The sequence below is a fragment of the Xenopus tropicalis genome, chromosome 3 (assembly GCF_000004195.4).
Source record: "Xenopus tropicalis strain Nigerian chromosome 3, UCB_Xtro_10.0, whole genome shotgun sequence".
Lineage (NCBI taxonomy): Eukaryota > Metazoa > Chordata > Amphibia > Anura > Pipidae > Xenopus > Xenopus tropicalis.
Window position 1 is genome coordinate 99,324,694 of NC_030679.2, and position 24,262 is coordinate 99,348,955.

The 24,262-nt window shown below is 38.9% G+C and overlaps 1 protein-coding gene across 1 annotated transcript in view; it reads left to right on the forward strand.

The window, feature by feature from the left end:
• Positions 1 to 24,262, forward strand: part of adam10 (ADAM metallopeptidase domain 10) — an 84,366-nt gene that overhangs the window by 37,733 nt on the left and 22,371 nt on the right. Inside the window, 2 exon segments of the mRNA NM_001044404.1 lie at positions 11,249 to 11,367; positions 12,170 to 12,328. Of these exon segments, the coding sequence (NP_001037869.1) occupies positions 11,249 to 11,367; positions 12,170 to 12,328 (278 nt within the window).

The following is a 24,262-nucleotide window of genomic DNA, read 5'->3' on the forward strand; positions in this document are numbered from 1 at the left end:
ATTTACTGTGCTGCTGCTTAAGGTGGCCATACACGTGGCGATCTGACGATGTTTCGTACGACCATCGGTCGCACGAAACATCGTAAGATCCGCCACACACCATTCAGGGCTGAATCGGCAGGTAAGGAGGTAGAAACAATAGGATTTCTACCTCCTTCTGCCGATTCAGCTCTGAAAGGAGAATTTTGGTCAGGCGCCTTCTATGGCGCCCGATCAAAATTTTCAAACTGGTCCGATCGGCGAGTCGTCCGATATCAGCAGCTTCCTGCGATATTGGTCGACTCGCCGACATGCCATACATGCACCGATTATCGTACGAAACGAGGTTTCGTACGATAATATCGGTGCGTGTATGGCCACCTTTAGACTGTGGCTGATCTAGCAGTGAATGTGGGACAGAGTATAGCTTTGCTGAGACGCAATAAACCCATGCACTGATTAAAGCTGACCATACATGCACCGATACCGTACAAAACGAGGTTTCCACGAGACAACCGATATCGCAAAACCTTCGGATATCTGACGTCTCGTCAATACGGTGCGACAAAAGTATTTATTAAGGTTTCGTTGAAGGTGCCTGATCAAAATCTGCGTTTAGGGCTGAATCATTAGATAAGGGGTAGAATGCCTATTGTTTCTACCTCCATATCTGATGATTCAGCCCCGAACATCAGTTGTGGGGTGGGAACGATCATAACCTTAAGGTGGCCATACACGCACCGATATTATCGTACGAAACCTCGTTTCGTACGATAATCGGTGCGTGTATGGTATGTCAGCGAGCCGACCGATGTCGCAGGAAGCTGCTGAAATCGGTCGGCTCGTCGATCGGCCAGGTTAGAAAATTTTGATCGGGCGCCATAGAAGGCGCCTGACCAAAATTCTCCCTTCAGAGCTGAATCGGCAGAAGGAGGTAGAAATCCTATTGTTTCTACCTCCTTACCTGCCGATTCAGCCCTGAATGGTGTGTGGCGGATCTGACGATGTTTCGTGCGACCGATGGTCGTACGAAACATCGTCGGATCGCCACGTGTATGGCCAACTTTAGAGCTGGCCAAACGAACTGATTTAAGCCCCCCCCCCCCCCTTGACATGCCCAGGTGGGTGGGTTGATACTGGTTGATCACGACTGCAATACACGCTGTTGGGGCGAGGAGCACATCAACAAACCGATGCAGTCCTTGACTGGATGGGAAAATTGAACCTGAATAGGTCTGAAGGGGTTGAATCATGAGCATGAGCATGCTGTGCATGACCTTTCTTTATATACATTAAATAAAATCTAAGCCTATAATGTAAAACGAATGTGGCCGCCCTGGCTTCGATATGCTGCCCTGTTTGGATTGAATTGTATCCTACTCTTAAATTGCTACATCTGTGGGGAATTTAGTTAAATTCAAAGATCAAAGTTAAAGTGTAAAAGACAAGATACAAGTTTCTAAGAGTCTTTATGAGGCGAAGGACAGAGATAGAGTTGATGTTCTGACTGTTTCTTTAATAGTTTTAATGTTCTAAGATAATGAATATGATTATTCTATTACATATCAAACCAAAACACATGGTACATCTTTCTGTCACTGCATTGTGGGCTAAAACACTAAAGTGTGCATTTATGTGTGCACAGTAACAGGCAGATTACAGTCCTGTAAATGCACAGAAATAGAGAACAGGGACAAAACTGGCCTGTCATCGCCAGCATTTTTTTTTAGAAAGTTTATTTCAATAAAATGAAGTGTATAGTAAATGTCCATATTCTCAATTATTCTCCTTTTAAGATTTCTGGCTGGTATAACTTAAAATGCTTCTATGAAATAAAATGGAAAGAATAATGTTTCCTGCATGGTTAATATGAAAAAATGCAGCTATAAAAGGGAGCAAAAAAGGGCTTCATATTTATACTTTTCTTTCTGCACTTTATAGAGAGCATGGTAGGTTTACATTTTTACTAGCTCACTTGAAGAAGGAAAGTTAAAAACGAAGTAAGCTTTATCAGAAAGGTCTATGTAAATACAGCTATAAGCATTCACAAATGCTACACTGAGTCCTCTATCAAAAGAAACACATGATTTCTTGTCTCCTTTTTGTTAACACGTTCTTAATTCCTGCAGCTCTCTCCCCCCCCCCCCCCCCATAAGAATGCTAAGAACTCCATCCACCCTTTAAGAATGTGTGATCTGAGCAATACAGCAGGAAGCTTTCTCATAGTCTTACAAACTGTACATGTACAGGGGTCTTGGTGCAGGAGCGTGGCATTATGGGAATTTTCTTTACAGAGCTCAGTGGTTTTTTTCCTATGACGCTTCTGATCATCTGAACAGGTGAAATATGGGGAGACTTAAGGGCACTATTGAGAGAACTGAAGGTATGCCTGCAGCTTGAGATTTACACTTATTAGCCTTTCTTTCGCCTTTAAGTTATTTAAATGGTCCTTTGGCTCTCTCTTAAAGGTGGCTGTTTTGCCATCAAATACAACATTTTGTACAGTAATCTGTTTCTGTGTGTAAAGTTGGCCATACGCAGGCAGATTTCAGCTACCGATTTGGGTCCTTAAGACCTTACTTGGCAGCTTTATATGCCTGTCAATGGGGCCCTCTGACAGGCCTCCCCGACCAATATCTGGCCAAAAATTAGGCACATGTCAATTGGACAGGCTTTTCATCAGATTGGGCATTGCGTTGGCTCATTGATTCAGTCCTTGCTCCAACTTTTCCTATTACCTTCATTACGGTGTGAATGGTCGCATTAGCACAATATTGCACACCCAGGGTGGGAATATTGGGAGAAAGATTTGCTCATTTGGCACCCCAAAGGGGGAATTTTCCTAATGAATTTTTTTTTCTTGAAATCAGTGAAGGAAAAGCATGTCCCAGTTTTCAGTTTATTCTGAACCAGTAAGGTAGCGTTAGAAGGCTAGGACTAGCTAAAATTAGGTATGTACATTTTATGTAGGAGTTATCGATTAATTTCTGTGTAATAAGCTGAATATCTTGCATATTGAACACACCATATGTATAGTATTAATGTTGCTGTTAAGATTTGTAGAGGGGGGAACACACATCACTTGCCTGTTGTAATCAGGGGAATTAAATTCATGACTTGCTCTACATCAGAGTTTAATTTAAATGGCACCAGCAGAATTAGCTTTGCCTGTGCAGAGGCAATTTGCAACTGACATTTTTCTTAATTAGGCTCTTGCTATAGTCACTCAAACATCACATGAACATGAAGTTATTTGTCTAAAGTGAAATACTGACTGAAAGTAAGATATAGTAGCAGTAATGCTGGTTGGTTGGGGTGTTTAGGAATTGTAATGTAAAAGTGTTTTGTCTTTACATCAGTTGGTAGTTCCCTGGGCTTGTGACAAAATGTTCAGAAATGAATCCCCATTCCTTCTTCCTGAACTCCCCTGCGGTGGTGTTCACCTCTGTTCCACCACAGGGGAGCGCAGGAAGAAACGCGTTCCATTCTTCCATATGGGGCTTTACTCTCTAAGCGCTGAAGGCAGGTGGAATGTAACATGCGCCTGTACAGCCCATTTAAGAAGAATGGAATGTATTTTGTCCTGTGGTGGAACACAGGAGAGCGCCACCACAGGGGAGTGCAGATAAAAGCACTTGTCGGTACAAGCCCTTAAACGGCAATCACAATTGCACTTGCATGTCAGGCATTTGCTATTTGAAAATATGCATTTCTGAGGCACCCTGGATTATATGTAATTGCTGTTCAGATAAATCTAGAGGGGTTCTGATTGTTTTGCAGCTATTAATTGGCAAGGCTTATATAACCCCCCAAACCAATTCTTAATTTGATAGATAATGATAGGGTGGGGGTTTGAAACAATAAATACATTCTGATGTTGTTGAAAAGATCTGCTGTACTTTGTAAAATAACTAATTATGCATTACTGGCACCCAGGCATTGGATTTATTTTTGAGGTTGTGTTCCTCTATTTGCATTTATTACTATTTATTTTTTACAGCATTTATGTACCTATTATTTACATACAGCTGGATGTGTTTATAATAAAAAAAAAAAAAAGGGGTGTGAAATTTAATATTGTTGTGTTCCAAGATTGGAAAGGGGGGCCTGAAAAAATGTTAACTATATAATACCATTCTCAGTCATTTGTTTTCTTTTTTAAAGTCAACAACATTTTAAACTAGATAGTCATTCAGCTCTGTAGCTTTTAGCTAAACTAACAATCTGAATGGGCAGGGCCCTTTCGTTACTCTTTACAAACCACCATAAGATGCATTGTGGTTGCAGGTATTTGCACCAGGTTAAAAATTCTTTAGTCCTGTTCTTTAGTTCAGAGTGTGCTTTTAAGTGGACATGTCATAACAGGATTCTGGGAAGAAATTCCTTAAGGCTCCTAGAAAAGTCCATTTACAATGGGCTTTGTCCCATTTACATGGGTTTATCCTATAGGCTAAAACTCACCCACTGGGTTTAAAGCAGAAGCCAGGATAATAGCTGATCAGATTCCCAACTACAGACCGGTTTCGCCCTTTTTGGGGCTCATCAGTGTAGCACAGGGTTTTCTGATCAGCTTAGGTAGAGCCAGGAGTGGGGATACACGAACAAGCTAAAGGGATTGAGGACAGTGACAGAAAAAAGCAGCGGTAGCAATCCCCACACACTGTAAAATCCAGTAAATCAACCCTTGTAGCTAATGCTACACGTAACATATTGTCTGCAAGCCTAAAAAACACCTGTAGAGAATATGCCCCTACGCTTAAAAATTCTCCTACCCGTGCCTGGATATGCCTGGGTTTAATTTCCCAACTGAGAATTTTTTGCAACATGCAAAAAGTTTTTGCCTGATTTAAAGTAATTTTAATCAACTTTCTAATATATTCATTAAAGTTTCAGTAATTGCTATTAGGCATTATATGTTTATCAGTCTCTGTATTCAGGATTAAAATCTTGAAACCGCGTAGCAGTTGTCATTAGTCGAAACTAACAGAGCGGAAGATTTAAACAGCCAAGCAGTGCTTTCAGTAGCAATTATGTTTCTGTAACTTGGAAAATATTGAAAACCTTAGATTATTGGAAAGTTGAGTAGAATCAAATTTTCTTGGGATTTCAGAGACCCAACTGATCCTTTCTGAAAGAGCAGGAACAAGGGGTGAACTCCAATGGGCCCCACAGCAGGTCCTGAGTTCTGCTGTTCCAGTTATGCCCCTGAGTTCTCCGTTAAATTTACACTGACAGAACTGTCTGCATTGGTATAATTGGCAGGTTTATTTCTGTTATCTCTATTGTGTATTTTCACAGCAGCACAACATTGCTGGTGTTAACTTGCTTACAGCATAGAGATTGCTCTTGGTAAAAAAGGTAAGGCCCTTCTGGCCCTTCAAGGAATTGACTTGGTCTTAAAGGAAAAGTAACACAAAAAAAATTTAAGTTAAAAAAAAAAAAAACTATTCTAGAATAGATTTTTTACTTAAATTTTTTTTTTACTTTTCCTTTAATGCTGCTTACATGTGACATCTGCATTGTCCTTAATATAGTGTAGCAGGCAAACATGTATACTGGAAAATTAGCCCTTTACATGTAGAAGTTTAAACCAGTACACTGAGATTAGTACTGCAAATTGGGTTTATCTAAGGGAAAATATTGAAGAGGAAAACAGGTTTGTGATTTCAGGGTTGATTGGCAGTGTGATGGTGCAGAGCTTAGCATTGCTGCCTAGAAGCACTCTGGTCTAATTCTAGCCAGGTCACTGTCACAAGGATGTTTTTGTTTTGATAATGAATTGACATTTCTCTGCTTCAGAGTATGTCAGCGCTATAGGACTGAAAGTATGATATACAATACTTTGTATGTCCTTATGAGAGGCAAAAAAATAACCTTAAACATCAGAGACAACTGTGAAGTAAGAATAACTGTAACAAGCTGATCTTACTTGCAAGCAAGAGGCAGCATTGGAGAAACAGTCACAGTTGATTTCTAATAAGCCTGCCTTTGACGTTGATGCTTTAGGTCAGTCTTGCTATTATTAGCAGCATTATCCTATAATCAGTTCACTAAGATAGCTTCAGCTGAAATTGTTGAAGCATGGATGTTAATTAACAGTATCCACAAGGTTGTAACCAGTTGGTACACAGCTGAGGCTTTTTTTTGCTTTTATTTTTCAAGTCAAAACAGTTCTATGTATATACTCTATGTATTCTATGAAACGGCTGGCTGAGGAGCTGTAATTTACTATTGGCTGCATTCACTGGACCTCTGTGTTCCATTATTAATTCAGAATGGGTAATTCACCTCCCTAATCATGTAATGGGTGTTAATCATACATTTAAATGCCAATTAGTTTAAATGTAGTTGCTAAAATATTCTGTTGGCCCCTCAGCTACTACTGTTTTGTATGTTCAATGCCCACTTATACTTTTACTTTGAATTTATATAATGCAGATGTGTCTGTGATGTACTAAAGCAACAAATGACTCAGTTTCTCACATACGAGTTCCAATCACTACATGCTTGTAAGAGACATTTTACAGGTCATTGATGGCATTTATACATTTCTTAAAATATGTATTAAAATGTATTATTGTCTCCCGCGACCAATCTCCCTCCCGAGGCAATTTCGGCGATTTGCCGAAATCGCCTGCGCTGCATGTGCCATCCCACCGGCGTCTTACATTTTCGCCGGTGGGATTATAGTTCGGGGAGATTAGTCGCCTGTGACCAGGGAGATTTGTCACGGGCGACTAATCTCCACGTGTGCCAGAGCCCTTACAGAGTTCCCTTCACTCAGGGAAAATTTTTCCACTACTACTTCATTAAAATATCACTTGAATCACAGTTTTTCATGGACACTCACTCCACTGATCCGGTGGTCCAGGTGTAGCGCCCCAGACCTGCAGCAAAGGGGGAGACCCAACAGTCACAAGCACAATTTCTCTATGGGTACGCACTCCAGACATGGATGAAGGTGGTTAAGAAATAACTTTATTCACAATAATCCAGACGCATTTTGTGTCTTTCAACATGTAGACATGACTACAGTCTGCTGGTTGGCCTTCAGCAAATGCTCTTTTTGGACATGTTTATGCTTTTCAGCTATTGGTCATGCTTTTCAGCTATTGATAAATATGCATTTGTTTCACTGGAACATGAACTTCTAAATCACACAATTTGAGATCACGTGATTCATATTATCCACGAGTGGCACCTGGAGATGCCGAATATATATTTTGCACATTGCAATGTTTTTCAGCTTGGGTAGTTTTGACTGTTGAAAAGTCTGTAAACTCTTGATGACTTGAATGGGAAAAGAGTAAAAGTGCAAGTGAGCACTTTTTAGACCAAAAAATGCAAATCAAAACATTAACCGTTACAATAATAATTCCCACCTTTGCCTTGCTAAGATTTTATTACAGGTATGGGACCTGTTTTCCAGACTGCTCAGGACCTGGATAAGGCATCTTTCCGTAATTTGGATGTCCATAACTTAAGTCTGCTAAAAATTTTATATAAATATTGACTAAACTCAATAGGTTTTGCCTACAATAAGGATTAACTATATCAAGTACAAGGTACTGTTTTATAATTGCAGAGGAAAAGGAAATCATTTGTAAAAATTTGAATTATTTGCTTATAATGGAATCTATGGGAGATGGCCTTTCGGTAATTCGGAACTTTCTGAATAACGGGTTTCTGAATAATGGATCCCATACCTGTACATTGATTTATTTAGTCTGTCTTTGTCAGTGTACCACATGTGCTGATGTATTTTTTTTTTTTTTTCCGGGATGTTTAATATTTCACCAATGTGCCATTTTCCATATTTGAAATAAAATACAGTTTTTATTTGAAGAGGAACTATACCACTTAAATATAGGTCTCTATAAAACATATTGCATTACAATAATCTACTTTTATTATTTGTATATTTAAAACACTTTCATGATTAATATATATTTTTAAATAAACTTGCCATTGAAGTATCCCGTATTAAAATGCTATTTAAAGTAGTAAAGTCCATCCTTCTGGTTTGTAAGAGACACTATGCTCACACTCTTAAAGGCATACATGCATGTAAGGCTGCATTAGCCAGTGAATGGACAGGGGTGTGGTTTTATTCTCACTACTTCCTGTTGCTGGTTCAACCTGCATTTCCCCCTGCCTACATTAACAATTTTAAGTCTAGTAACTTATTGTTTTGGAAAGGTCTGCTATATAGGATAAAGCACCAAGAATTGCAGCTTTACTAGCTGGACATTTGCTATCTGATGTAAAGAAAGACTAAACACTATAAAGTGTCAACAATGCATGTTAATAAGCACATCTAGGCTGCATATTTTCTTGATTTCAGGCTTGCCACTATCCTTATGATAAACAAGCTCTGTCCATCTGCATAATTAGCTTCCCCTAGGAATTAAATTCTGATAAGGTCTTTGGACATCACTACCTATTTGAGAAATGTGGATCAAAAAGTCTGTTAGACCATAAATTTAAAAGGCTTCATATTTGTACAGGAATTACTTTAGTAAAGCAATAACTTTTTAGGGTTTAAACTAGTAACTCCTACAAGATAATATTTCTAAAGACTTGTAAACCCCCCACAAAATAATAATCAGTGAACAGCCTCTTTAAATACCTGCCACTCTGGTTGTTAAAAGATAAATAGTAAGGCTGCAGCATCCCCTTAATCGGGATTCCTTCTGCTCCTCTAACCCACTCAATCCCCTCTCTTAGGAGTTGACTTTGGCTTTTGGCTGACTGAGCATGCTCAGTTCTTTTCAACTCCGGTTACTAAACACACCCTCCAGTCTAGCAGCCAATGAAGAGATGGCATTGCTGGTTTCCATGTAAATTCTGCTCTTGCTGTGCACTCTGCTGGAGAAACATGTTTGTGTCACAGGAAATATGGCAGCTATTTGTTTTAGAAAAATATAATGGTGCTGACGAACGGAGGGGATGCGGTACAAATAATGCCGTTTTGGTGCAGGTGATGTGCCCAACCTTTATGCATGTTTGGAAAACGTGCTTTACATGGTAGGAAAACCTGTCCTTTACTATATTTACTGGTATCTGCAGGTATCTTAGTACAGGTATGGGATCCCTTATCCGGAAACCCAATATCCAGAAAGCTCCGAATTACGGAAAGCATGTCTCCCATAGACTCCATTATAAGCAAATAATTCAGATTTTAAAAATTGATTTCCTTTTTCTCTGTAAAAATAAAACAGTGCCTTGTACTTGATCCCAATTAAGATATAATGAATCCTTACTGGATGCAAAATAATCTTATTGAGTTTAATTAATGTTTTATTGATTTTTTAATAGACTTAAGGTATGGAGATCCAAATTACAGAAAGACCCCTTATCCGGAATACCCCTGGTCCGGAGCATTCTGGATAATGGGTCCTATACCTGTACTAACAATTAAACTTCTGTTGCCTGACAATGTTGACACAAGCTCTCTTTGGCCAATTACATATTAGTCTATGGGGAGCTAATTCAAAATCTTGGTTCTGCTTTTCGTTAACTATTTTCCAAAATGTATGCCATAAGCCCTGTCCAACTTGAACTCATGCAGCTAATATTCCCCGTTATTGAACACAACTAAAATGAGTAGGACTTGTGCTAAACATACTTTTTGTCTATTTTAATTATTAAATGTTTTTTGTTATTTCTTGACCCAAACAAAGCAGACTGACATTGAAAGTTCACTTTTTAACTTTCTCATTCATTCTGTGGGATGAACAGAAAGTAGTTAATCAGATTATAGCCTTCTATATAAGGAGTTCTTCCCTATCTGGCATAGAAGAGAGGTTTTCTTTGCTTTGTGTTTTTTTTTTTTTTATATACAGAGCTCATCTTTATTACAAAAAAAAAGTTACGGTAGTTAATGTAAAAACAATCAATCAAATTAGTGCTTTATAATTAAAATAAAAAATTTACTAGAATAGGCAGAATACATTTTAACGAATGGTGGTGCTGTAGTTAGCCCTACTGCTTCGCTAGATTCAGGTCCTTCTGAGTTTAATTCCAGTGAGGGCACTATCTACAAGAGAGCTTGTATGTTCTACTTTTGTTGTGTTTGGGTGGGTTTCTTCTAGGTACTCCAGTTTCCTCCCACCCCTTTAAAACATAATGTCACAGGTTAGTTGGCTTCTGATAAAATTGATTCTAGTTGGTGTGATAGGGACCTTAGGTTGTAAACTCCACTAGGGCAGGTATTAGGGTTGCCACCTTTTTAAAAATTGGATAAAGGTATGGAAGATCTTTCTGGATGTTGGCAATGGGGGGTGGAATATGATGCAATTGAGGTGACAAGAGGTGAGGGTACTCTAATTGGAAATAAACTGCCAAGGACCCAGGCCTTTGTGCGCCAGGAGGCAGAACAAAAGAGAATTACAAGTTTACCGGCAAGTGTATTGTCAGTAAATTTGTAATACTGGCTCTGGTAGGTATTTTACCAACTAGGCCAGTGAAATAATGGCTGTGTGGCAAACCTAGCTGGGATTAAAGGAATACTGTCATGGAAAACATGTTTTTTTTTCAAAACACATCAGGTAATATAGCTTCTAGTAGAATCCTACATTGAAATCTATTTTTCAAAAACACAGATTTTTTTTATATTTAATTTTGAAATTCATTTCCCAGGGTGCCACAGCCAACTGACCTGTAAACTTTAGTCACACTTTACTGCTGAGATGCAAAGTGAGGGTTGGACCTCCCTTTCCCCCCAGCAGGTGATAAGCAGATCAATGGGAAGGTAGCAAAATAGCAGCTACCAGTAGATATCAGATTAGCATTCAGTAGTAAAGAAAGTGGTCTGGGACTCCTCCAGTAAGATGGGAATAGGAGAAACAATAGGTTAAGCAGTTCTAATGTGTAGCGCTGGCTCCTTCTGAAAGCTCAGACTAAGGCACAATGCGCTGCCTACACACTAAAATTGCAACTAAAAATACATTTGTTGGTTCAAGAATAACATTTTAGAGAATTTTAGTAATTATTTGCTATGTAAACAGTGTTTACAGTTAGAAATAAAAAGTACACCATAACAATCACGACAGTATCCCTTTAATGTTAATAATGTAATAATGTATAATCTCTGTAAAGTGCTGTAAAATATTTTGATGCTATATAAATAAAGAATAATAACCTTATATTGTGGTGATGTTGAACAAAGGTATATTGAGGTGTATACTTCCCCTTTAAGACAGTGAGACATAGTATGCTATAGAACATTCACTGAATCTTAATTATTGGAGATTTTTTGCTTTTTTAGGCAGTTCAACCTTCGAATGAAGAGGGACACATCTTTATTTTCACCTGATTTTAAATTGGAGGTTGGAGGAGAAACTGTGGATTATGATACCTCTCACATATACACTGGGCAGTTATTTGGTAAGTTTGTCAGCTCAATGATGATGGATTTTAGTCACATTTTACATTTGTGGCAATCAAAGGCTGCTACTTGTCCCAGTGTTTTCATTCACTTCAGGGGCAAATGCCAAGGGTCAGCTTCAAACCACAATTAACACTCAGAAACCCAGATTATTGTTTTGTTTGATCAGTGGCACTAATATTCACATGCATGTAAAGTTATCTTGGATAATTATCTGCTCTGTGATTGATGCCACAGGTATTGATGACCAAAAAGTGTGCTTATTGCTTCTTTAGGCCTAAAGTCAGTGGCACATGGGGAGATTAGTTGCTCCTGTCAGTCTGACACTGCTTCCTGTGCCTGTGCCAGAGTGCTGCAAACTAACATATTACAGTATGTTAGATTGGTGATATGCTGAGTTAGTTTGCTTATGCCCATTGCAAGGGAGAAATTAACTAATGACCTTTAAATAATGCAGCTGGTTAGAGTGCAAAGCCTGGACGTTATGATGTAAGCATATAGGAAGTTCTCGGTGTCAGGTTCAAAATAGCCCACTTTTTAATGGAAAATGGATTTTCTAACATGCTGAGAGCATTGTTGGTGGTTTAATAAGATTTGGAAATTGAAGTTGTCTCAAAATGCCATGCAATGTGAATTTTAAAAGTAGCTGTACAACAGGTAAGGTGAACAGAATTCAAAACTTTCATTATAAACGTCATGTTTGCATATGTTTCATTAAACATTGGATTAACTGGCATTGTTTCATATATACATAATATTTCTTCAGTAACTTTTTCAATTTGTATTTGTATTCTTCTTTAGGTGAACAGGGGACTTTGAGCCATGGATCTGTTGTTGATGGTAGATTTGAAGGATTTATTAAAACCCATCAAGGCACATTCTATCTGGAGCCATCTGAAAGATTCTTTAAAAACCAAGCAGTTCCGTTTCATTCTGTCATGTATCACGAAGATGACATTAGTAAGTATCAAAACAGAAATGTAACTAAGAACCCCATTCTTGTGTTTAAGGCTACTTTCAGTTTCAATAATTTCCCCGTGTAATACAAGAAATAACAAAATCCATACATAGATAGCTGGGGGAAGGAGGGGGCTTATTTATTAAGAGGCTTCTCAATGAACTGCTGATTGGACTGCTTGTTGGGACCAGATGGTAAAATATGGTTTTAGAATCATATTAAAAATGGTTGGCATAAGAAATAACAAAAACCTTAGTTATTTCCTTGAAGCAATGGGCAAAAGGCATGTTGAGCACAAGCCCTATGCATAAAACACATGTAACCTGTCCCTTTAAAGTTCCAGATTACAGCGGAATCAGGTATGAAAATGCAAGGAATTACACTCTGTCTTCAATTGTACAAAACGTAAAGATTAATGTCATGCAAATTCTTAGTGCAGCATGTTGTCCAAGTTATCTAATAGCAGCAATAAAAGTACAGTTCACACTTGCCAATCTAAATGAGATGCACTGCAGTAATCAAAATGCTAAAGTACTAATTCCAGTAGTACACATACTTCTAAATTCTCAAATCTAGAAATAACTATAAATAAATATATTCAATAAATAAAGTCTACCTTACAGTGATTCATTTAGACTGAATGTGGTCAATCCACGAAATGAAACACAACTACAGGTATGGGATCCCTTATCCGGAAACCAGTTATCCAGAAAGCTCCGAATTATGGAATGCCCATCTCCCGTAGACACAATTTTAATCAAATACTGGTAATTTAGAATTTTAAAACCGATTTTCTTTTTCTCTGTAGTAATAAAACAGTAACTTGTAATTGATCCAATATTATTGGATGCAAAATAATACCATAGGGTTTCATTAATGTTTTATTGATTCTTTAGTAGACTTAAGGTATGGAGATCCAAATTACGGAAAGACCCCTTAATACCCTTGGTCTTGAGCATTCTGGGTAACGGGTCCTATACCTGTACATATAAATTTGAATTTTGTTTTTTTCCCCTTGTTTTTAAATGCTTAGCCTTACATTAGTGTACTTTCAAAACTATTATATAGAGGTACATATACATGTACATATATATAAGTTATATATAAGTACAGCAACCGTATAAGCAGAGGGATTCCAAAGGAACCGTGATTTTACGGTTATGCTAAGTTTATTATCACATTAATTTAGTCTTATATGCAGCCCAGTAATTCTTCTACTGGAAAGTTAATTTACAGTATTCAGATTTGACAGTGACTGGTAAATTGCCCTCAGAATTTATCGCTCACTTGAGAATATTCTCTTATGGCTCTGGCACATGGGGAGATTAGTCGCCCGCGACAAAGCTCCCTTTTCGCGGCAGCGCCACGATTTCAACGAAATCACAGAAGTTTGCCTTGATCGCGTATGCCATCCCACCGGTGATTTACATTTTTGCCGGTGGGATGGCAATTCGGGGAGATTAGTCGCCCGTGAAAAGGGAGATTTGTCGCGGGCGACTAATCTTCCCGTGTGCCAGAGCCCTTAAGGGCAGTGGACACGGGGGAGGTTTGTCTCCCCACGACAAATCTTCGCTACCACGGGTAACTAATCTTCCTGCAATGCCAACCCACCAGCAAGAATGTAAATCACCAGTGGGATGGCATACGCGGTGCTTCGGTTTACCAAAGTCGCCCGAAGTTTCCCTGAGAAGCAACTTCGGGAAACCGAAAGCGGGCGTATGCCATCCCACCAGAGATTTACATTCTTGCTGGTGGGATGGCATGTCAAGGAGATTAGTTGCCTGCAGTAACAAAGATTTATCACAGGCGGCTAATCTCCACATGTGCCACTTCCCTTAAAGGAGAAGGAAAGGCTAAGTCACTTGGGGGTGCTAAAATGTTAGGCACCACCAAGTGACTTTAATCGCTTACCTCGTACCCCCCTGTTAGGAGAAAACAGCACCAGCCCGGGGTACCTGGAGCGATGCGCTTCCTCCTTCCGCCTGCGTTTCGCTAAGACTAACACAATAGGCGCATGCGCAGTAGAGTGAAAAGCCGACTTCTCTGTTAAAGTTCGGCTTTTCACTCTACTGCGCGTGCGAGCGCTACAGGAAGGAGGAAGCGCTGCAGGTACCCCGGGCTGGTGCTGTTCTCTCCGTACAGGTGCACCAGCCCGGGGTAAAATGTAAGTGATTCAAGTCACTTGGGGTGCCTAACATTTTGTCACCCCCAAGTGACTTTGCCTTTCCTTCTCCTTTAACCCTTTAAGTGCCAGCCGAATTCGTCATTTCAGTTCCCCCCAGTGCCAGACGTTTTGTAAACATTCTGTGCTCTCTCAATGTAGGGGCTTTTACTGGGGGCAGGGTTAAGTTTAGGTAGGCAAACTATATATTGTTTTTTTCAGGAGAACCTGAGCTTTCCAAATCTACCTGAGTTTTTGTGTATTTCCACTTCTGGAACAAGATTTAGAGCTTGAAATACAAAAAAAAAAAGAAAAAATGCTATTTTTCATGATATAAGGATTTATACCAGAAACACATTTTATTTTATGGACAAAAATTCTACTGATTTGGAAAGCCTCATGTCTCCCGAACGTGCCAATACCTGATATGTATAGTTTTATTGAGATTTCTGACTTCTATAGATCAAAAACTCCCAGCAGTAAATTACTAAATTTTCAAAGCATTACAGCAGAATACGGCATACTTTACATTCCAAAGCCAAAAATCCTGGAATATTAGGTTTACCCCAGGAAACCATACATTTTTGAAAACTACACATTCTGACGAATCCGAAATGGGTAACTATGTCTTCCAACTCCTAAGTACCAAACGGCAATGCTTTACTGAATTTAGCATTTTCTATAAAAAATTATGAAAATTCTAAAAAATCACCTCAAATCTTCCATTTTCAAGCACCTTATCTCCCACATAACATTAGGTACGAAGAAAACACACCCTAAATATGAAAGCCAGGGGTCCACTGAACAGTTTGATGCCCATTGTGCATAGGATCACCGATGTATCTGGAATTTAGAGACCCCAAAAGGAAGTTAGTACATACAAATTGCCCAGGAGATCTCTTTAGCTACTGAAAATTCAACACATTTACTGCATTTTCTGTGGGGTAAAAACACAAAAAAATACATTGACCCCCCAAAATCATATATTTTTGGAAAGTACACATTCGGACGAATTCAAAATTGGTACCCATGTCTTTCTACTCCAAACTACTGAGTCGCAATTCTTTCCCAAAATTGCCAGTTTTGATGAAATACCTAAAAATCACATCAAATCTTCCACTTTCAAGCACCTTATCTCCCACATAACATTAGGTACCAAAAGAACACACCCTAAATATGAAAGCCAAGGGTCCGCTGAACAGTTTGATGCCCATTGTGCATAGGATCACCAATGTATCTGGCATTTAGAGACCCCATAAGGAAGTTAGTGCATACAAATTGCCCAGGAGATCTCTTTAGCTACTGAAAATTCAACACATTTACTGCATTTTCTGTGGGGTAAAAACCCAAAAAAATACATTGACCCCCCAAAACCATATATTCTTGGAAAGTACACATTTGGGCGAATTCAAAATTGGTACCCATGTCTTTCTACTCCAAACTACAGAGTCGCAGTGCTTTCCCAAAATTGCTAGTTTTGGTGAAATACCTGAAAAACACATCAAATCTTCCACTTTCAAGCACCTTATCTCCCACATAACATTAGGTACCAAGAAAACACACCAGAAATATGAAAGCCAAGGGTCCGCTGAACAGTTTGATGCCCATTGTGCATAGGATCAGCACTGTATCTGGCATTTAGAGACCCCATAAGGACGTCAGTGCATAGAGATTGCCCCAGAGGTCTCTTTAGCTACTGAAAATTCAACACGTTTACTGCATTTTCTGTGGGGTAAAAACCCAAAAAAATACATTGACCCCCCAAAACCATATATTTTTGGAAAGTACACATTCGGGCGAATTCAAAATTGGTACCCATGTCTTTCTACTCCAAACTACAGAGTCGCAGTGCTTTCCCAAAATTGCCAGTTTTGATGAAATACCTAAAAATCACATCAAATCTTCCACTTTCAAGCACCATATCTCCCACATAACATTTAGGTACAAAGAAAACACACCCTAAATATGAAAGCCAAGGGTCCGCTGAACAGTTTGATGCCCATTGTGCATAGGATCAGCACTGTATCTGGCATTTAGAGACCCCATAAGGACGTCAGTGCATAGAGATTGCCCCAGGGGTCTCTTTAGCTACTGAAAATTCAACACGTTTACTGCATTTTCTGTGGGGTAAAAACCCAAAAAAATACATTGACCCCCCAAAACCATATATTTTTGGAAAGTACACATTCGGGCGAATTCAAAATTGGTACCCATGTCTTTCTACTCCAAACTACAGAGTCGCAGTGCTTTCCCAAAATTGCCAGTTTTGATGAAATACCTAAAAATCACATCAAATCTTCCACTTTCAAGCACCATATCTCCCACATAACATTTAGGTACAAAGAAAACACACCCTAAATATGAAAGCCAAGGGTCCGCTGAACAGTTTGATGCCCATTGTGCATAGGATCAGCACTGTATCTGGCATTTAGAGACCCCATAAGGACGTCAGTGCATAGAGATTGCCCCAGGGGTCTCTTTAGCTACTGAAAATTCAACACGTTTACTGCATTTTCTGTGGGGTAAAAACACAAAAAAATACTTTGACCCCCCAAAACCATATATTTTTGGAAAGTACACATTCGGGCGAATTCAAAATTGGTACCCATGTCTTTCTACTCTAAACTACAGAGTCGCAGTGCTTTCCCAAAATTGCAAGTTTTGGTGAAATACCTGAAAAACACATCAAATCTTCGACTTTCAAGCACCTTATCTCCCACATAACATTAGGTACCAAAAGAACACACCCTAAATATGAAAGCCAAGGGTCCGCTGAACAGTTTCATGCCCATTGTGCATAGGATCACCAATGTATGTGGCATTTAGAGACCCCATAAGGAAGTTAGTGCATACAAATTACCCAGGAGATCTCTTTAGCTACTGAAAATTCAACACATTTACTGCATTTTCTGTGGGGTAAAAACCCAAAAAAATACATTGACCCCCCAAAACCATATATTTTTGGAAAGTACACATTCGGGCGAATTCAAAATTGGTACCCATGTCTTTCTACTCCAAACTACAGAGTCGCAGTGCTTTCCCAAAATTGCTAGTTTTGGTGAAATACCTGAAAAACACATCAAATCTTCCACTTTCAAGCACCTTATCTCCCACATAACATTAGGTACCAAGAAAACACACCCTAAATATGAAAGCCAAGGGTCCGCTGAACAGTTTGATGCCCATTGTGCATAGGATCAGCACTGTATCTGGCATTTAGAGACCCCATAAGGAAGTTAGTGCATAGAGATTGCCCCAGAGGTCTCTTTAGCTACTGAAAATTCAACACGTTTACTGCATTTTCTGTGGGGTAAAAACACAAAAAAATACATTGACCCCCCAAAACCATATATTTTTGGAAAGTACACATTCGGGCGAATTCAAAATTGGTACCCATGTCTTTCTACTCCAAACTACAGAGTCGCAGTGCTTTCCCAAAATTGCTAGTTTTGGTGAAATACCTGAAAAACACATCAAATCTTCCACTTTCAAGCACCTTATCTCCCACATAACATTAGGTACCAAAAGAACAGACCCTAAATATGACAGCCAAGGGTCCGCTGAACAGTTTGATGCCCATTGTGCATAGGATCACCGATGTATCTGGCATTTAGAGACCCCAAAAGGAAGTTAGTGCATACAAAGTGTATACACTGCAATATAAGCTACCGGCATGTGCATTATGCGGCATAAGACCCCCTAACAGTAAGGAGACCCTAGAAAACTATACATTTTCCGAAAGTACACAATCTGACAAAACAAAAATGGGTAAATACATCTTTCTACTGCAAACTACCAAACTACAAAGCTATGCTAAACAGAAAGATTTTTTTGACATTTCTGAAAATTGTCACAAAGCTTGCATTTTACCCCATTATGTACCCCCACATTTTGTACCGTATCAACATAAAACATTCTAAATATAAACGCCAGGGGTCTACTGAACAGTTTGATGCCCTATATGCATAGATTTACCAAACTATGTGGGGTACAGGGGCACCCAAGTAGAAATAGTGCATATGAATTTTCACATACGATGCTTCGGCTCATGCAGTTTTTGCACCCGGTATGTGTATTATGTGCCATACGACCACCTAACAGTAAGGAGACCCTAGAAAACCATATATTTTCCGAAAGTACACATTCTGACAAAACAAAAATGGGTAAATACATCTTTCTACTACAAACTACCAAACTACAAAGCTATGCTAAACAGAACGGTTTTTATGACATTTCTGAAAATTGTCACAAAGCTTGCATTTTACCCCATTATGTACCCCCACATTTTGTACCGTATCAACATAAAACATTCTAAATATGAACGCCAGGGGTCTACTGAACAGTTTGATGCCCTATATGCATAGATTTGCCAAACTATGTGGGGTACAGGGGCACCCAAGTAAAAATAGTGCATATGAATTTTCACATAAGATGCTTCGGCTCATGCAGTTTTTGCACCCGGTATGTGTATTATGTGCCATACGACCACCTAACAGTAAGGAGACCCTAGAAAACCATATATTTTCCGAAAGTACACATTCTGACAAAACAAAAATGGGTACATACATCTTTCTACTACAAACTACCAAACTACAAAGCTATGCTAAACAGAACGGTTTTTATGACATTTCTGAAAATTGTCACAAAGCTTGCATTTTACCCCATTATGTACCCCCACATTTTGTACCGTATCAACATAAAACATTCTAAATATAAACGCCAGGGGTCTACTGAACAGTTTGATGCCCTATATTCATAGATTTACCAAACTATGTGGGGTACAGGGGCACCCAAGTAAAAATAGTGCATATGAATTTTCACATAAGATGCTTCGGCTCATGCAGTTTTTGCACCCGGTATGTGTATTATGTGCCATACGACCACCTAACAGTAAGGAGACCCTAGAAAACCATATATTTTCCGAAAGTACACATCCTGACAAAACAAAAATGGGTAAATAAAACTTTCTACTACAAACTACAAAGCTATGCTAAACAGAACGGTTTTTGTGACATTTCTGAAAATCAAGCGAACAAGAACTATGCATAACTGAAAATGCTATAAAATGGCTAAACATGCAGTAAAATACCCCAAAATCCACCAAAATCACAGAAAATGTAGTAGAAACACCAAAATAATACACAAAAGATATTGCGCAGTGCGGTTAGCGAATACACTATCCGCAATGGCAATAAAACATTTTTTTCAGGCAGGAATAAAAACGATGCGATTAGAAAAAAAAAAAAAATTACAAAATTACATAAGTGTGTAAGTGTGTGTGTACATTAGGTAAAATGTGTTTTGTGTGCATGTATGCAAGTAAGTGTGTGTAAGTGTAAGTGTTGTGAATGTTTGAAATCTCCCAACTCCCCTAAAATGTATGTGTTTGTGTGTAAATGTGAGTATAAGTGTGTATTAGTGTATTATTAGTGTATTATGTGTGTGTATGTGTGTTTTTGTGTGTTTTTGCCACTTACCTGTGTAGGAGATCGTGGATCTGCAGGGAGACACACACGCAGCCGATCCGGCAGTGAGTATCTGCAGCAGGAAGGAGGGGGGCCAGCAGGGGGGGGAGCAGAGAAAGGCAGAAGGCGATCGTGAAATCCAGGAATGGATTTCACGTGCCTGCCTTTTCTTATGTGGCCCCTGGGCGATCGCGCCCCAGGGGCCACTCGTTCCCCACCTCTGACTGTTGTCTGGAGGCTGGGGAACGAGCGGGGAGCGAAGGAGCGGCTTGAAAAGCCGCTTCTCCGCTCCCAAACCCGGAAGTGCCCCAGGACGTAGAATCTACGTTCTGTGGCACTTAGGTCCTTTAGTACCCAGGACGTAGATTCTACGTCCTGTGGCACTAAAAAGGTTAAGGCTTTTGCCTAAAACTTTGATCCAGAATTCCAATGCTTCCTGGTCAAAGGTAATACACTTATCTGCCCATTCATTCTTTATTTATGGGTTGTTCCTTCCTTCATTTACTGAATATATAATAATGGTGTTTTATGACTAAGTTAATTCCTTACGGTGGGCACCGCCATGTGTGTTAACCTAATTTTTTCAACAGAAAAATAACTGCCAAGTAGGTCTATTAAATACATTAATTTACCTCTATTATGAACTCCTTATGAATTATACCGGAGAACCCAACCATGTAAACAAGGTTGGTGGAGTCCAGATAGAAGACATTGGTGTAAATAGTTTTGTGTTTTTTTTTTGTTTTTTAAATCCAAGACATAATTGTTTGGTTTATTTTAAACACGGTATGTGTTGCGCTCTTACTAGTGCTGCATGTAGCCTTTTTGCCCTTGTCCATCTTTCCCCAATAACCTAGACAGACATTTTCATTCTTTGGGATCAGATGTCACTCTTTGGCCACATATGGGTGCAGCCCTCCCCATAGACAATAAAAAAAAAAGTGTACATTATTTGAATACATATTATAACAGTTCAATGCCCAAGCTTAGCCTTCAGACTGATATAACCCAGCCCCCAAACTCAGAATGACTCTCAAACAATTTTTAATGTGTTTTTCATTTATATTTTCTTGAGTCATTGTATTACATTTTCCAACCAAAAAAATGGTTGGAAAATTGAACAGCCAGTTTCAGACATATCCAAAACATATCCTGAAGTGACAGACAAAGTGTTATTCTATGTCCTCAATGCAGAGTACATATTTTGTGATATGAATTTTCTATATTTAACATGCTGATGCTTGTCAGCTTTTAGTGTTTTCCATGTGACAGTAGTTGCTTTGTAAACAGCAAGAACACCACCCTTCATAGCCCTCAGAAACCATGTAAACTATTGGCAAGGCTGTCCTGCTGAAACCCTGTCATGATGATGGAAGACAGGAGATTATCAGTTCTTAAGAGAAAAGCTTAGTCCAATTACTTGAGTCATAATGAGTTTATCGAAATTACAGGTGTGCTCTAAGCACTACATTGTTATCCTTAGGCTTGGTGAGGTTTTCATGCAGCAATTATATCATTCCAGTCAAATGTACAAACATGCCCAATATGCCCTGTAAATAAATAAACATCATTCTTTTCAGTTGCAGAAGGGGTGATGACTTTAAGTTTTTCTTTACATTCCAGATAGCATGAGCATTTTTATTTAATATACCGAGAAGACATGGAGATATGAGTCAGATAATTCACAATAAAGGGCATAGCTGCTTTTTGAGGCCAGATAAGTTTTTTTTTTTTTGTTTGCTGAACACGAGCATTTATATCTTTTTCTATGGAAAACACTAATGGTTAATAATTGAGTTGTATAATCATGGGTGGTACACAAGCGATTTAATTTTAAGAAGATCACAAAAGAGGGACAGAACTTTCTATGGCAGAATCATTAGTACAGTTCACAGTCCAATTAGAGCTAATAATGATTGGGTCTCTCAGGTTAACTGATGTGTTTTCACAGCTTGTGATGTTTGGAAGTAGTAATAGGCTGATGACTCAATCTGACATTTGCCTGGGTGCAAAGTGATAATTGCTCTATGGATTCTTATTTTCTTCTATTTTCATGCTAGGGGGTCTGCAGTTCTGCAATGCTATATATCAAATCATTAACATCAACCTAGGTTCTGGCTGGCTAGGGATTTAGTCCAAACTTTTTAATGAAAATATTAGGAATACATGTTAATTATCAATTTTTTTTAATGTTTTTGATCATTTTGGATAGTGCTTTGGATAAAGAAACTAAATTAATCCCCCAGGAAGCAAATTAGACATTATACAGCGTGTTCTCTTTCTGCTTTAGTCTCATTTCATAGTCCCTTGTTTAAATACCCAAGTGCCTCCTTATTACCTAGGGCAAGTAACTAAATCTCCTTTTGTCTGATCATATGTAGTGTACACACAGTGGTGTGAAAAACTATTTGCCCCCTTCCTGATTTCTTATTCTTTTGCATGTTTGTCACACTTAAATGTTTCTGCTCATCAAAAACCGTTAACTATTAGTCAAAGATAACATAATTGAACAGAAAATGCAGTTTTTGAATGAAGGTTTACGTTATTAAGGGAGAAAAAAAACTCCAAATCTACATGGCCCTGTGTGAAAAAGTGATTGCCCCCTGTGGTTTATCAATTTCAATTTTCAATTTCAATATCAATTTCTGTAGTCACCCCCAGGCCTGATTACTGCCACACCTGTTTCAATCAAGAAATCACTTAAATAGGAGCTACCTGACACAGAGAAGTAGACCAAAAGCACCTCAAAAGCTAGACATCATGCCAAGATCCAAAGAAATTCAGGAACAAATGAGAACAAAAGTAATTGAGATCTATCAGTCTGGTAAAGGTTATAAAGCCATTTCTAAAGCTTTGGGACTCCAGCGAACCACAGTGAGAGCCATTATCCACAAATGGCAAAAACATGGAACAGTGGTGAACCTTCCCAGGAGTGGCCGGCCGACCAAAATTACCCCAAGAGCGCAGAGACAACTCATCCGAGAGGCCACAAAAGACCCCAGGACAACTAAAGAACTGCAGGCCTCACTTGCCTCAATTAAGGTCAGTTTTCACGACTCCACCATAAGAAAGAGACTGGGCAAAAACGGCCTGCATGGCAGATTTCCAAGGCGCAAACCACTTTTAAGCAAAAAGAACATTATGGCTCGTCTCAATTTTGCTAAAAAACATCTCAATGATTGCCAAGACTTTTGGGAAAATATCTTGTGGACCGACGAGACAAAAGTTGAACTTTTTGGAAGGTGCGTGTCCCGTTACATCTGGCGTAAAAGTAACACAGCATTTCAGAAAAAGAACATCATACCAACAGTAAAATATGGTGGTGGTAGTGTGATGGTCTGGGGTTGTTTTGCTGCTTCAGGACCTGGAAGGCTTGCTGTGATAGATGGAACCATGAATTCTACTGTCTACCAAAAAATCCTGAAGGAGAATGTCCGGCCATCTGTTCGTCAACTCAAGCTGAAGCGATCTTGGGTGCTGCAGCAGGACAATGACCCAAAACAAACCAGCAAATCCACCTCTGAATGGCTGAAGAAAAACAAAATGAAGACTTTGGAGTGGCCTAGTCAAAGTCCTGACCTGAATCCTATTGAGATGTTGTGGCATGACCTTAAAAAGGCGGTTCATGCTAGAAAACCCTCAAATAAAGCTGAATTACAACAATTCTGCAAAGATGAGTGGGACAAAATTCCTCCAGAGCACTGTAAAAGACTCGTTGCAAGTTATCGCAAACGCTTGATTGCAGTTATTGCTGCTAAGGGTGGCCCAACCAGTTATTAGGTTCAGGGGGCAATTACTTTTTCACACAGGGCCATGTAGGTTTGGATTTTTTTTCTCCCTAAATAATAAAAACCCTCATTTAAAAACTGCATTTTGTGTTTACTTGTGTTATCTTTGACTAATAGTTAAATGTGTTGATCAGAAATATTTTGTGTGACAAACATGCAAAAGAATAAGAAATCAGGAAGGGGGCAAATAGTTTTTCACACCACTGTATATTTACTGCTAATGGGAGATAGCACTGTTAAAATCAAGCACTAACATCTTGCAAACACAGTATAGTTTGTAATCCTGTGATTTCTCTTCCTGCTCCAGCTTCCATGCTGTATAAAGCTGTCTATTCTGTGCTGATGTTAGAATAGGCAATTTTCCTGTATGTCACTAAATATACAAGGGAGTTAGGCTAGCTGGTCATTTTCAAGGAGGGACTTTTTTTTTTTAGGCAGGACGGTTAGAGGTTAAATAAAAGGCTATTAAAATATATAGTTGGATTTTCTAACATGTATTTACAAATGCTGCTTTATTTCGCA